The 14,586-nt window shown below is 42.6% G+C and overlaps 1 protein-coding gene across 33 annotated transcripts in view; it reads left to right on the top strand.

Moving 5' to 3' along the window:
* Positions 1-14,586, top strand: part of PTK2 (protein tyrosine kinase 2) — a 345,218-nt gene that overhangs the window by 315,024 nt on the left and 15,608 nt on the right. For 23 of the 33 annotated variants that reach the window (XM_063606925.1, XM_055116999.2, XM_063606932.1 and 20 more), the window contains 3 exons: positions 1,887-1,949; positions 13,087-13,126; positions 14,184-14,290. In XM_063606925.1, coding sequence (XP_063462995.1) covers positions 1,887-1,949; positions 13,087-13,126; positions 14,184-14,290 — 210 coding nt within the window. Of the gene's footprint in view, positions 1-1,451; positions 1,950-13,086; positions 13,127-14,183; positions 14,291-14,586 lie in introns of those variants that run through there. The other 10 variants (XM_055116998.2, XM_055116996.2, XM_055116997.2 and 7 more) reach the window with 4 other exon arrangements.

The following is a 14,586-nucleotide window of genomic DNA, read 5'->3' as shown; positions in this document are numbered from 1 at the left end:
ATTCCCAGCTAATTGTTAAAATTTTTTTCTTTGTAGAGATGAGTTCTCACTATGTTGCCCAGGCTGGTCTTGATATCCTGGCCTCAAAGGGTCCTCCCACCTCAGCCTCCCAGATAGGTGAAATTGCAGGCACACACCACCACACCCAACGCTACATTTGAGGATTTAGGTCATTTTCCATCTGTATTTAACTATTGCTTTTAAATGAATATTTTTACATGAAAGGGAACATCTTTTTTTATATAGTAGCATGGAGGTTAATTCAGTCAACACTGATGTGTTGAGTGCGCACCAACCAGGAACTGTGCCAGGCACTAGGGATATGGGGCTGATATACATGAGCTGTTTTGTAATTCTGTTGAATGAACAGATAAGTAAGTTGTGACTTTTGCCCTCTTTGCTTACTCTCTGCTACTGCTGTCAGGGCTGTCTATTCTGTTTCAGGATGCCTCTGATTATTAGAATGTTTTTCCATAAGTGATCCAAAATCTGCCCTAAATTCAGGGACAACACACAAGTTTCACCTTTTCCCATATGGAATCCCTGAGGACTGTTAACAACAATCAGCCAGAGCCCCCTTTTAGTGATTAGCCATCAGGAGCTCCTTTACCCACTTCCTGGTAGGAGCTGTTCTCAGACCTCAGCCAGCTACCTCCAGGCACTGTGCCTGGGAGGGAAGGAAAAGGGGAAGGGAGGAAGAAGGCAAAGGACAGTGCAGGGCCCCTGCCCTGGAAAGTTTGTTTACCTCTGAGCCATCAGAGGATCACTCTTACCTTAATGGTGGCTGTGTCCTTCACCGACTTCCTACTACACCCTGGCACCCACGACTGACCCCGCTTTGATTAGAGATAGTTAAGACAGAGACAAAAAGCCTAGTAGGAACTGGTACAATGAAAAGGGTTTGGGCTACAGCACTGGAATTGGAATTGGAAAAGAAGGGAGAGGTGAAGCTCATTTCTCCATCCCCCACCCAACAAGTGCTTGCAGATGGTGTGCTCAGTGGCAGGCTCAGGTGTGGGAAATAGGAGATACACAGACAAATCAGACATCAAGATGCTCCATCTCTAATGAGGGAAGTAATTATGCCTGATAGGTACCAACATAGAGGTATCTGTAAGGCACAGGCTAAGAAGCGACCAGCTCTGCTTGAAGAGGGAAATATGCTGCCAAGAAAGGATGTCTGGCTGAGCCCTGAAGAGTGAACAGAAGTTTTCCAGGAAGAAGTATGTGGCCAGTGTTCATGGGCAAAGGGGAGGCAGGAGCCACTGTGGTTGAAGGCCCATAACCCATACTGCGGGAGCACAGGGTTGTTTTCATGAGGAAAAGCCTTTCTGCCCTGTTCCTTCACCATAAAGGCATGTAGCCTACTTTGTTTATTCTGATATTGGTGAAATTTCCGTACTATTATTTACGTAAAATCTAGATTTCTCTGTTTGGTTTCTATATTCTAGATGCAGTGTGGGAAAACAGTCTTGTAATTGAACTCATTTGCTACTTTGGCAAGACAGCTAAATCCGTATAAGCCATATTCTGTCAGAAAGCCGCAAGTAATGCCTGATATTTTTATCCTGGGGTTGCGGGTCTCTCAGTGAAGAAGAAAGCCATCTGTGCTACTTGGAATAGAGGTAAAGTGCAGGTTCTCCAGCACTGGGTGGGCCAGTGCAGGTGCCAGTCTGTAAGGTGTGCGTGTGTGGAGAGGAATGCAGTTCTTCCCAAGGCAGCCAACCTTCATTTATCATCACTGGAATTTTTTTGAAACGGGGGAACTTTCAACTCTTCTTATTCAGAGGACAATTGTGTTAAAAAGGAAGGAATTTAATACAGAATCTGTCAAAAATTTTCAAATCAAAAATGAAATTGTTTTGATTTTGTTTTAATTTCTTCAGAAACCTGATGTGAGACTCTCTCGAGGCAGTATTGACAGGGAGGATGGAAGTCTTCAGGGTCCGGTAAGCCTGAGTTTTCAGCAGGATTTGATTTCCAGTTCTCCTGTGCGTGGACCATCAGTGTTTATGTCACAGTATATCCAAGTTTACTAATATTTGTAACAGGGAACAGAATATTCTATAAAGTTAACATTTTAAGATTATGAAAATCTATGATGTACAGCCTAGAATTTTTATTCAGATACAGAAGTTTTCTTCACTATTATTGATAAAGGCTTTTTTTTTAACTTTTATTTTAGTTTCAGGGATACATGTACAGATGTGTTATATAAGGAAATCGCATGTTGCAAGGGTTTGTTATACAGATCATTTGGCACCCAGGTGATAAGCATAATACCTGATAGGTAGTGTTTTGATCCTCACCCTCTTCTCACCCTCCTCCCACCCTCCTCCCACCCTCCATCCTCAAGTGGGCCCCGGAGTCTGTTGTTCCCTTCATTGTGTCCGTGTGTACTCAGTGTTTAGCTCCCCTTTATAAGTGAGAACATGTGGTATTGGTTTTCTGTTCCTGCATTAGTTCACTTAAGATAATGATAATGACCTCTAGCTCCACCCATGTTGCTGCAGAGGAAATGATCTCATTCTTTTTGTGGCTACGTAGTATTCCATAGTGTATACATACCACATTTTCTTTATCCAGTCTATTATTGATGGGTATTGAGGTTGATTCCATGACCTTGTTATTGTGAACAGTGCTGTGATGAATATAAGCATGCATGTGTCTTTATGGTAGAAAGATTTATATTCCTTTGGGTGTGTACCCAATAAGGGGATTGCTGGGTCAAATGCTACTTCTGTTTTAAGTTCTGAGACATCGCCAAATTGCTTTCCACAGTGACCGAAGTAATTTACATTCCCACCAGCAGTGTCTTAAGTGTTCTATTTCTCCACAACCTTGCATCTGTTAATTTTTTGACTTTTTAATAATAGACATTCTGACTGGTGTGAGATGGCATCTCATTGTGGTTTTGATTTGCATTTCTCTAATGATTAGTGATATTGGGCATTTTTTCGTATGCTTGTTGGCCATGTTTATGTCATCTTTTGAAAAGTGTCTGTTCATGTCCTTTGCCCACTTTTTAATGGGGCTGTTTGGTTTTACTTGTTCATTTGCTTTAAGTTCCTTATAGATGCTGGATATTAGACCTTTGTCAGATGCACAGTTTGCAAATATTTTCTCCCATTCTGTGAGTTGTTTATTCTGCTCTTAGTTCCTTTTGCTGTAAAGAAGCTCTTTAGTTTAATTAGGTCCCATTTGTAATTTTGTGTTTGTTGCAATTGCTTTTGGTGTCCTCGTCATGAAATCTTTGCAAGGGCCTATGTCCAGAATAGTATTTCCTAGGTTTTCTTCAAGGGTTTTTATAGTTCTAGGTTTTACATTTACGTCTTTAATCCGTCTTGAGTTGATTTTTGTATATGGTGTAAGGAAGGGTCCCAGTTTTATTCTTTGGCGTATGGCTAGCTGGTTGTCTCAGCACCATTTATTGAATAGGGAGTCCTTTCCCCATTGCTTGTTTTTGCCAACATTGTCAAAGATGAGATGGTTGTAGGTATGAAGTTTTATTTCTAGGCTCTGTATTCTGTTCTATTGGTCTGTGTGTCTGTTTTTATACCAGTACCATGATGTTTTGGTTACTATAGCCTTGTAGTATAGTTTGAAGTCATGTAATGTAAAGTCCTCAGCTTTGTTCTTTTTGCTTAGGATTGCTTTGACTATTCAGGCTCTTTTTTGGTTCCATATGAATTTTAGAATAGCTTTTTCTAATTCTGTAAAGCATGTTATTGGTAGTTTGATAGGTACAACATTGAATCTGTAAAGCTTTGGGCGGTATGACCATTGGGCGGTACGACCGTATGACCATATGGGCAGTACGACCATACTTTGGGCGGTATGACCATTATAACAATATCAATTCTTCCTATCCATGAGCATGGAATGTTTTTCCATTTGTTTGTGTCATCTCTGATTTCTTTCAGCAGTGTTTTGTAATTCTTATTGTAGAGATCTTTCACCTCCCTGGTTAGCTATATTCCTGGGTATTTTGTGTGTGTGGCTGTTGTAAATGGGATTGCATTCTTGATTCGGCACTCAACTGGATGTTGTTGGTGTAGAGAAATGCTACTGATTTTTGTACATTGATTTTGTACCCTGAAACTTTGCTGAAGTTGTTTATCACAGGAGTCCCCATCTTCCTGGGCCACAGACTGGTATTGGTCCATAGTCTGTTAGGAACTGGGCCACACAGCAGGAGGTGAATGGCGGGCTAGCCAGCATTAATGCCTGAGCTCTTCCTCCTGTCAGGTCAGTGGCAGCATTAGATTCTCATAGGCATGTGAACCCTATTGTGAACTGCGCATGTGAGAGATCTAGATTGCACACTCCTTATGAGACTCTAATGCCTGATGATCTGAGATGGGACAGTTTCATCCCAAAACCATCCCCCACCCCATCCCCTGAGTCTGTGGAAAAATTTTCTTCCACGAAACCTGTCCCTGGTGCCAAAATGATTGGGGACTGCTCGTTTATCAGATCTAGGAGCTTTTGGGCCAAGACTATGGCATTTTCTATGTATAAAATCATATCATCTACAAACACAGAAGTTTGGTCTCTTCTCTTCCTATTTGGATGCCTTTTATTTCTTTGTTTTGCCTGATTGCTCTGCCTAGGACTTCCAGCACTAATGTTGAATAGATGTGGTAAGAGTGGGCATCCTGGTCTTGTTTCAGTTCTTCAGGGGAGTGCTTCCAGCCTTTGCCCATTCATTCAATATGATATTGGCTGTGGGTTTGTCATAGATGGCTCCTATTATTTTGAGTTATGTTCCTTCATTACCTAGTTTTTTGAGGGTTTTTAACATGAAGTGAGCTTGAATTTTATTGGAAGCTTTTTTTTTTTCATCTATTGAGATAATCCTGTGGTTTTTGTTTTTAGTTCTGTTTATGTGATGAATCACATTTAATTGATTTTCATATGTTGAACCAACCTTGCATCCCAGGGGTGAAGCCTACTTGTTTGTGGTGGATTAGCTTTTTGTTGTGCTGCTGGATTCGTTTTGCCAGTATTATGTTGAGGAATTTTGTATCTATGTTCATCAGGGATATTGGCCTGAAGTTTTCTTTTTTTGTTGTTTCTGCCAGGTTTGGGACTCAGAATGATTCTGGCCTCATAGAATGAGTTAGAGAGGAGTACCTCCTCCTCAATTTTTTGGAGTGGTTTTAGTAAGAGCGCTACCAGCTTATCTTTGTACATCCGTTAGAATTCAACTGTGAAGCCATCTGGTCCTGGGATTTTGGTGGTTGATAGGCTATTACTGATTCAATTTCAGAGCTCATTATTGGTCTGTTCAGGGATTCACTTTCTTCGTGGCTCAGTCTTGGGTATGTGTATGTGTCCAGGAATTCATCCATATCTTCTAGATTTTCTAGTTCATGTGCATAGAGGTGTTCATAATGTTCTATGATAGTTCTATGTATTTTTCTGTGGGGTTGGTGGTAATGTCCCCTTTGTCGTTTCTGATTGTATTTATTTCGATCTTCTCTCTTTTTTTAATTAGTCTAGCTAGTGATCAGTCATTCTTAGGTATTCTTTCAAATAACCAATTTCTGGTTTCATTTATCTTTTGCATGGTTTTTCATGTCTCAGTTTCATTTAGTTCAGCTCTGATTTTGGGTATTTCTTGTTTTCTGTTAGCTTTGGGGTTGATTTGCTCTTGTTTTTCTAGTTCCTCAAGGTGTGATGTCAGGTTATTAATTTGAGATCTTTTTAACTTTTTGTTGTAGATGTTTAGCACTATAAACTTTCTTCTTAACACTGCCTTAGCTGTGTTCAAGAGATTCTAGTGTGTTCTATCTTTGTACTTATTAGTTTCAAAGAATTTCTTGATTTCTGCCTTACCCAGAAGTCATTCAGGAGCAGGTTGTTTAATTTCCACGTAATCATATGGTTTTGAACAATCTTCTTAGTACTGATTCTATTTTTATTGTGCTGTGGTCCTAGAGTGTGGTTGGTGTGATTTCGGTTTTTTTTTTTTTAATTAGCTATAGAATTGTTTTATAGCCAATTGTGTGGTTTATTTTAGAGTATGTACCATGTGCAGATGAGAAGAATTTATATTCTGTTGTTTAATAAAGGCCTTTTAGTAATAAGCCAAACTCTTTGTGACCTAAAGAAATATGTACATCACTTCTCAGCCTTTTGGCTAAGATCAAGTGAAGAAATATATACACATATTAGCCGTTGTTAACACACGCTGTCATTTGCTAAATTTTTTGTTGTTGTTGTTTTCGTTTTTGTTTTGAGACAGAGTCTTGCTCTGTAACCCAGAGCTGGAGTACAGTGGCGTGATAACCTCCGCCTCCCAGTTTCAAGCGATTCTTGTGCCTCAGCCTCCTGAGTAGCTAGGACTACAGGCACGTGCCACCACGTCCAGCTAATTTTTGAATTTTTAGTGAAGACAGGGTTTCACAATGTTGGCCAGGCTGGTCTCAAACTCCTGACTTCAAGTGATCCACCTGGCCCATTTGCTAAATTTTTATGCTCTTACTACATGGTTGTAAAAGTCTCCAGAATCACAGAAAATTTGTTCAAGCAATATTTTTTTCTTCTGGATGTAGCAGGGGGAGAATGCCTGAAATTCTCTTTAAAGAACTAGCTTATGATTATTCCAATTATATTTAACCTATTTATGCCTAGTGTTCCATTATTGGAACGCTAAGCTTGTGAGAGTTATTTATATCCTACTGCTCAAGGTCATCGCCAGTGTCTGATTTTTCCACACCAAAAAATTTGCAACCTCCAGCGTAAATAGGTTAAAGCCTGCTAGAAATAGGACTTATTTTCACACCAATTCTCACTCCTTCCTAATGTTTTAGGACCAGCTGCTTTTTTTTTTTTTTTTTTTTTGAGACGGAGTCTCGCTCTGTCGTCCAGGCTGGAGTGCAGTGGCACTATCTCGGCTCACTGCAAGCTCCACCTCCCGGGTTCATGCCATTCTCCTGCCTCAGCCTCCCGAGTAGCTGCGACTACAGGCGCCCACCACCACGCCCGGCTAATTTTTTGTATTTTTAGTAGAGACGGTGTTTCACTGTGTTAGCCAGGATGGTCTCGATCTCCTGACCTCGTGATCCCCCCCGCCTCCGCCTCCCAAAGTGCTGGGATTCCAGGCGTGAGCTACCGCGCCTGGCCAACTGCTTGTTATACATTAGTCTCTTCAACATAAGGAAGCAGCCAATTTGGGGTTGGTTGGCTCTTGTTTTTCTAGTTCCTCAGGGTGTGATGTTAGGTTATTAATTTGAGTAATTTGAGATCTCTCTTTTTTTTTTTTTTGAGACGGAGTCTTGCGCTGTCACCTAGGCTGGAATGCAATGGCAGGATCTCAGCTCACTGCATCTTCTGCCTACCGGGCTCAAGAGATTCTCCTGCCTCAGCCTCCCAAGTAGCTGGGATTACAGCCACCTGCCTAATTTTTGTATTTTTAGTAGAGACGGGGTTTCACCATGTTGGCCAGGCTCGTCTTGAACTCCTGACCTCCAGTGATCCACTCGCCTTGGCCTCCCAAAGTGCTGGGATTACAGGCGTGAGCAACCGCGCCCAGCTGAATTTAAGATTGTCTTAATCTTACTAATTTGAGCAAACCAACGCCAAATTTCCATCAGCAGATGTCTGTTTAAGTTAAATGCAGATTTCCTTAAACATTTGCTGTGCCTGTCAGGTAGCAGACTTACGGAGTTAAAGTTTTACCCTAATAAGGGTGAAACTACTGAGTTGCCTTCTAGTCACAGGTGTGTATGCAACTGTCAACACTTACCTTAAAATCTTGCAAACATTTTTTCTATATAAAATAGCACCCAGTCGGGCACAGTGGCCGACATTCTTTAGTTCATGAGCAAGAAGGTTGCATTATCAGCCATTTAACATTCCCATACACTGAGCTCCTTCCTTGTATTGAAGAGACAAATGCATAAAAAGCAGTTGGTCCTAAATTGTTAAGAAGGAGTGAGAATCGGTGTGAAAATAAGTCCTATTCAAGATACTAGCTATTTAGAACGTTGCTAATAGGAAATTTGTTAGATAAGGAAAATTCTTTGTGTTCCAGTGTATGGCCCACAGAAGGTACTCAGAAAAAAATGTAAATTTGTTAATCAAACCTGGATAGAAGGATTATGCAGAACTGCTTTATTAATAAGAACTTGTGGCCAGGAGCGGTGGATCACCTGAGGTCAGGAGTTCGAGACCAACCTGGCCAACATGGTAAAACCCCGTCTGTACTAAAAATACAAAAAAGTTAGCCGGGCGTGGTAGCGGGTACCTGTAATCCCAGCTACTCAGAAGGCTGAGGCAGGAGAATCGCTTGAACCCGGGAGGCGGAGGTTGCAGTAAGCCGAGATTGTGCCATTGGACTCCAGCCTGAGCCAAAAGAGCAAAACTCTGTCTTAGAAAAAAAGAACTTCTAAGACAATCAGATGACACATGATGGGCCCACCTAAGATCTCAGTTTGCTTTGTGCCAGGTGGAGGCAATAGTAAGAGTGCTTAGTGCTAACTGAGGTCCTGGCTTAGTACTACAAGGTACTGTGTCGCATCACTCTTGACACATCGGGTACTGTTGTCATCCACATTTCACAAATGAGTAGACCAGGACTCAAAGAAAACTTGCCTAAGTGCCCCCATTTATGCACATGTAGCCAGCCTTGCTCAACAGACTTCACTGCCTTCCTGGGAACTGTTAACATGCTATGACCATTTCTGTTTTTTTTCCCTTTTGTGCTTTCCTAAAGATGATAATTTGGTTTTGGCCCCATTTTGTGAAACACTCCAGCTTTAACACTTTTAGAAATGTGCCACGGCTTCAGGGAGAACCCTTTAACTAGAAAGCCATGTAGATTATAAATGGATGTGAACTAGTTAGTAAACATTAATAACTGGCTAGTGGAAAATTGATCCCATCAGTGTGCATAAAAAGTAAAGTTTTATTTAGACTTTAATACACAGGTTGACAGCATGTTCATTTTGTGATGACAACCTAGTTGTCTTATTAGGTAAGTGTTATTAGCCTCAGTTTACAAGTGGAAAAACCAAAGCCCCTAACAGCTCTGCAGCTTTTCCAAAGTAAACAGCTGGTTCCGCACAGAACCATGCACGAGGCCTAGCTCCACACACTCATACTGTCAGACTTCTGAAGCAGAGTCTCTCCTTTTCTGCACCTGAGTACCCGAGCAGGTTGTACGTGAGCACGCATTGGCTAGATTACTCCAGGATGTTCTGAGAATAGGATTTTCTAGTTCATTAAACTTTCTTGTTACCCGAGTATCAACCAGAAAGTTCTTTGTATTTTTAAACCTTTTAAAATGAGCATGGGGCCAGGCGCGGTGGCTCACGCCTGTAATCACAGTACTTTGGGAGGCCGAGGCGAGCAGATCACCTGAGGTCAGGAGTTCAAGACCAGCCTGGCCCACATAGTGAAACCCTGTCTCTACTAAAAATACAAAAATTACCCAGGCGTGGTGGTGCACACCTATAATCCCAGCTACTTGGGAGGCTGAGGCAGGAGAATCACTTGAACCTGGGAGGCAGAGGTTGCAGTGAGCCAAGATTGCACCACTGCGCTCCAGCCTGGGCGACAGAGCAAGAGTCCGTCTCAAAAAAAAAAAAAAAAAAAACATGGGGAGCACTCAGCTGGCCGTGAGCTGGCTGACTGGAAACAGGCACCACATAAATTTAAAAATTTTTTTAATTTAAAAAAAAAAGGGCATGGGTTTTATTGCCTGAAGCAGTGAGTACAGCACAGCCAATAGACATTGTCTGTTGTTAAAGTATTGGCCCGTTTCCACCATTCCCTGCCCTCACGCCTCTCTATCTGCCCTGACCACCTTGCTGTTCCTCACACATTCAGTTTGCCCTACTGGACTCCTCCCTCTCGAAGCTACTCTTCTCCCAGGTTGCTGCAAGGCTTCCCTTTCAGGGATCACTTTCTTAGAAGGCCTGACCTTCCTACTTAAAACTGCAGCTTTGGTCTGGAGTAGTGGCTCACGCCTGTAATCCCAGCACTTGGGGAGGCCAAGATGGGTGGATCGCTTGAGCTCAAGAGCTTGAAACCAGCCTGGATAATATGGCAAAACCTTGTCTCTGCAAAAAATATAAAAACTAGCCACGTGTGATGGCATGCACCTGTGGTCCCAGCTCCCAGCTACTCAAAAGGCTGAGGCAGGAGCATCACTTGAGCCCAGGAAGTTGAGTCTACAGTGAACAAAGATCATGCCACGGCACTGCAGCCCAGGTGACAGAGTAATACCCTGTCTCAGAAAAATAAAAATAAGGGCCAGGCGCAGTGGCTCACGCCTGTAATCCCAACACTTTGGGAGGCCCAGGTGGGTGGATCACTTGAGGTCGGGAGTTTGAGACCAGCCTGGCCAACATGGTGAAACCCCGTTTTTACCAAAAATACAAAAACATAGCCAGGCATCGTGGCGGGCGTTTGTAATCCCAGCTACTCAGGAGGCTGAGGCAGGAGAATCACTTGAACCTGGGCTGCAGAGGTTGCAGTGAGCCAAGATTGTGCCACTGCACTCCAGCCTGGGCGACAGAGTGAGACTCTGTCACTCACTTAATCAATCAACCAATACCAAAATACGTGTAGTTCCTCTCCTTCTATCCCAGCCATCTCCTTTCTTTGTGGGACACAGCTTCTCCTAACAGAACACAGAATATACTAATACATGTTCATTGTTTATTATCTGTCTCCTTCCACTGCATTGTTAGCTGCTTGCTCCCCAGGCAGGATCTTTGTTTTATACCTAGAACAGTGCTAGAACAAAGCGGATGTTCAATAACTGTTCATTGAACAAATGAATGATATGATAGTGATATATAAAGTAGAAAGCACTACACAAAAATAAGTTGATATGGTATCATTCTTCATACCTTCAAGCTCTGAGACTTTTTGCAAGTCTTTAAAATCAGAGGTGTTAAATGACATGTTGAAAACAACTTGATTGTGTGAGGGAGGAACAATTTTAATTTTGTGTGCTATTTTTATAGCACTTGTATTGTAAAGAAGTGGATCTCTTTTCAATAGAAAGTAAAGTGTCTTAGGTTATATCTATTAGCCAGTTCATTATTTTAAAGTAAGCAAGAAAAGTCTTTCTTTTCAAAAGTAGAACATAGTTCCAAAAAGATTTTTTTCCAGGTAGTTAGCCTCAGAAAGACTATTTTAAGTGCAGTTTCAGGTATGACAACTTGAAGGAGAACTGGTGTTAAGTGAAACTTTATCCTGTGCCTGGGACAGAAGTTCTGGGCTGTGGTTTGGCTTCTCTGACTTGGCCTAGAACTGATGGAGGTATAACAACAGGTCCTGACACACACAGTGCTTCGGGGGGTGATGACAATGTAGGCCCATGGGAATCTACACACCCAGTGCTACCAAGCCCCTTTCCATCATTTTTCTGGTTGTACCTGTTTTTGTGATAAGGATAGTTGGGAGGCCAGGCAGAAGAGGATGCAGACACTGGGAAGTCCTGGGATTTTAAACCCTTTAGAGGTCAACTGGAGACATCCATATAAGAACATTTCAAATTTTTTTTATTTGTATAAATTTAAGGTGTATAAGTGCAGTTTTTTTACATGGATATATTGCATAGTGGTGAAGTCTGGGCTTTTAGTATAACCATCACACAAATAGTGTACATAATACCCATTAAGTCATTTTTTTTTTTTGAGATGGAGTCTCCCTCTGTTGTTGCCCAGGCTGAAGTGCAGTGACGTGATCTCGGCTCACTGCAATTTCCGCCCCTGCCAGGTTCAAGCAATTCTCCTGCCTCAGGCCTACCAAGTAGCTGGGATGATGGGCACACACCACCACACCTGGCTTTTTTTTTTTTTTTTTAGTAGAGACGGGGTTTCACCATGTTAGCCAGGATGGTCTCGACCTCCTGACCTTGTGATCCACCCGCCTCAGCCTCCCAAAGTGCTGGGATTACAGGCGTGAGCCACTGCACCTGGCGCCATTAAGTAATGTCTTAACGCTGTTCCCCCCGCCTCCGCCCCCACCGACCCCGGCAACTCTTCGAAGTCCCCAGTGACTATTCCACATTCTTACGTATGTGTATACGCATTATTTAGCTCCCACTTATGAGAACATGCAGGATTTGATTTTCTGTTTGTAAGTTGTTTCACCTAAGATAATGGCCTACACATTACTGCATCCATCCCCACTGCTGCAAAAGACAGGAATATATATATATTTATTAATTAATTAATTTATTTTTTTGAGACAGAGTCTTGCTCTGTTGCCCAGGCTGGAGTGCAGTAGCACGATCTTGGCTCACTGCAACCTCTGGCTCCTGGGTTCAAGCAGTCCTCCTGCCTCAACCTCCCAGGTAACTGGGATTACACCCACGTACCACCACGCCCAGCTAATTTTTGTGTTTTTAGTAGAGACAGGGTTTTGCCATGTTGGCCAGGCTGGTCTTGAACTCCTGACCTAAGGTTATCGCCCATTTTGTCCTCCCAGAGTGCTGGGATTACAGGCATGAGCCACCGTGCCCAGCCAATTGTATTCTTTTTTGTGGTTAAATAGTATTCCATTGTATACATATACCACATTTTTTAAATCCAGACATTCATTGATGGACACTTAGGTTGATTCTGTATCTTGGATATTGGTAGTAGTGCCATGATAAACATAGCAGTGCAGGTATCTTTTTGATACAATGATTTGTTTTCCTTTGGGCGTATATGCAGTCATGGGATTGCTGGATCGAATGGTAGTTCTATTTTGAGTTCTTTAATAAGTAGTTCTATTTTGAGTTTTTCTAGTTCATTTTCCATAGAGGTTGTACTAATTTACATTCTCCTCAGCTGTGTAAGAACATTTTAAATGGGTTATGACCACTGTGTTTGTGGTTCCAGAGTGTCCCATGCTTGCTTCTCTCACAGCCCTTTCCACACATGCTATTGGCATCATTTGCTTATTTGCCTGATCCCCCACCCCAACTGAGACCTTATGCAGAACCCTGTTTTGTTCATTTTGATACACTAGAATCTAGCCTAGAAGTTCAAGGGGGTGGATAGACAGGGTGGGAGAGAGAGGTCATTACCCAATTGTATATACCAGTGCATTGACTGAACTTTTCTTTTCCCACAGATTGGAAACCAACATATATATCAGCCTGTGGGTAAACCAGGTAAAGAAGAAAAGAATTGGGCGGAAAGAAGTTAGTTTAATTTGATGAAAGCAGGTTTTTAATGTATATAGTGTCGTAGCTTTGGAATACCCTCATGGTTAATTTTTCCTCTACAGACCACAGCAAGTACGATGTTTACCACATTCAGCTCATTACTAGAGTATTGGGAAAAAGAATTTGTTGGTATAATGCATCAGAAATACCTCCTTAGGGTTGCAGTGAGCCGAGATCACGCCACTGCACTCCAGCCTGGGCGACAGAGCAACACTCGGTCTCAAAAAAAAAAAAAAAAGAAAGAAATGCCTCCTTAGAATGCAAGATTAGTGTCTTTTGTAAGAACAGCAGTAGGCATTTATTTAGCAGTGGTTTCTTTCTCTTTCCTTTTTTTTTTTGGATACAGAGTCTCACTCTGTCACCCAGGCTGGAGTGTAGTGGTGTGAGCTCACTGCAACCTCCACCTCCCCGGTTCAAGCAATTCTCCTGCCTCAGCCTCCCGAGTAGCTGGGACTATGGTGCACACCACCATGCCTGGCTAATTTCTTTTTTCTTTTCTTTTCTTTTTTTTTTCTTAATTTTACTAGAGATGGGGTTTCATCGTGTTGCCCAGGCTGGTCTTGAACTCCTGAGGTCAGGCATCCGCCCGCCTCAGCCTCCCAAAGTGCTAGGGATTACAGGCGTGAGCCACTGTGCTCAGCCTTCTTTCTCTTTTTTTTTGTTTTTTTGAGACGGAGTTTTGTTCTTGTTGCCTAGGCTAGAGTGCAATGGCACGATCTCAACTCACCGCAACCTCCACCTCCTGGGTTCAAGCGATTCTCCTGCCTCAGCCTCCTGAGTAGCTGGGATTACAGGCATGTGCCACTACACCCGGCTAATTTTGTATTTTTAGTAGAGATGGGGTTTCTCCATGTTGGTCAGGCTGATCTCGAACTCCTGACCTCAGGTGATCTGCCCGCTTCAGCCTCCCAAAGTGCTGAGATTATAGGCATGAGCCACTGCCCCCAGCCTCTTAATCTTTCTTAACGCACATGACTTAATGGGAATCATTCTCTCTCACCAGATCCTGCAGCTCCACCAAAGAAACCGCCTCGCCCTGGAGCTCCCGGTCATCTGGGAAGCCTTGCCAGCCTCAGCAGCCCTGCTGACAGCTACAACGAGGGTGTCAAGGTGGGCATCTGAGCCTGTGCAGCACCTTCTGCTTGCAGGATTTGTGGTGTTCCCTAGTTCTCAGTTGACTGTGTTCATGTCATAGAGTGGAGTTGGTGCTGAAAATAGAACAGTGCAGAGTGGAACTGCAGTGAGACCCAGGAGTCAATTGGTCTGGTTCTGAACCCCTCTGAGAGTCAGGGAAAAGCTTTATGCAAACATTTTCTTTTCCATTTTCCTCTCAGTGTAATAGATTTTGGGAATTCAGTCAGATTCTGATTTTCTACATACATCTTCCTCTGATCAGACAGAATGTT

The sequence above is a fragment of the Pan paniscus genome, chromosome 7 (genome assembly GCF_029289425.2).
Source record: "Pan paniscus chromosome 7, NHGRI_mPanPan1-v2.0_pri, whole genome shotgun sequence".
In the NCBI taxonomy this organism is placed as follows: Eukaryota; Metazoa; Chordata; class Mammalia; order Primates; family Hominidae; genus Pan; species Pan paniscus.
This window is presented reverse-complemented; position numbering and strand designations above follow the sequence as displayed.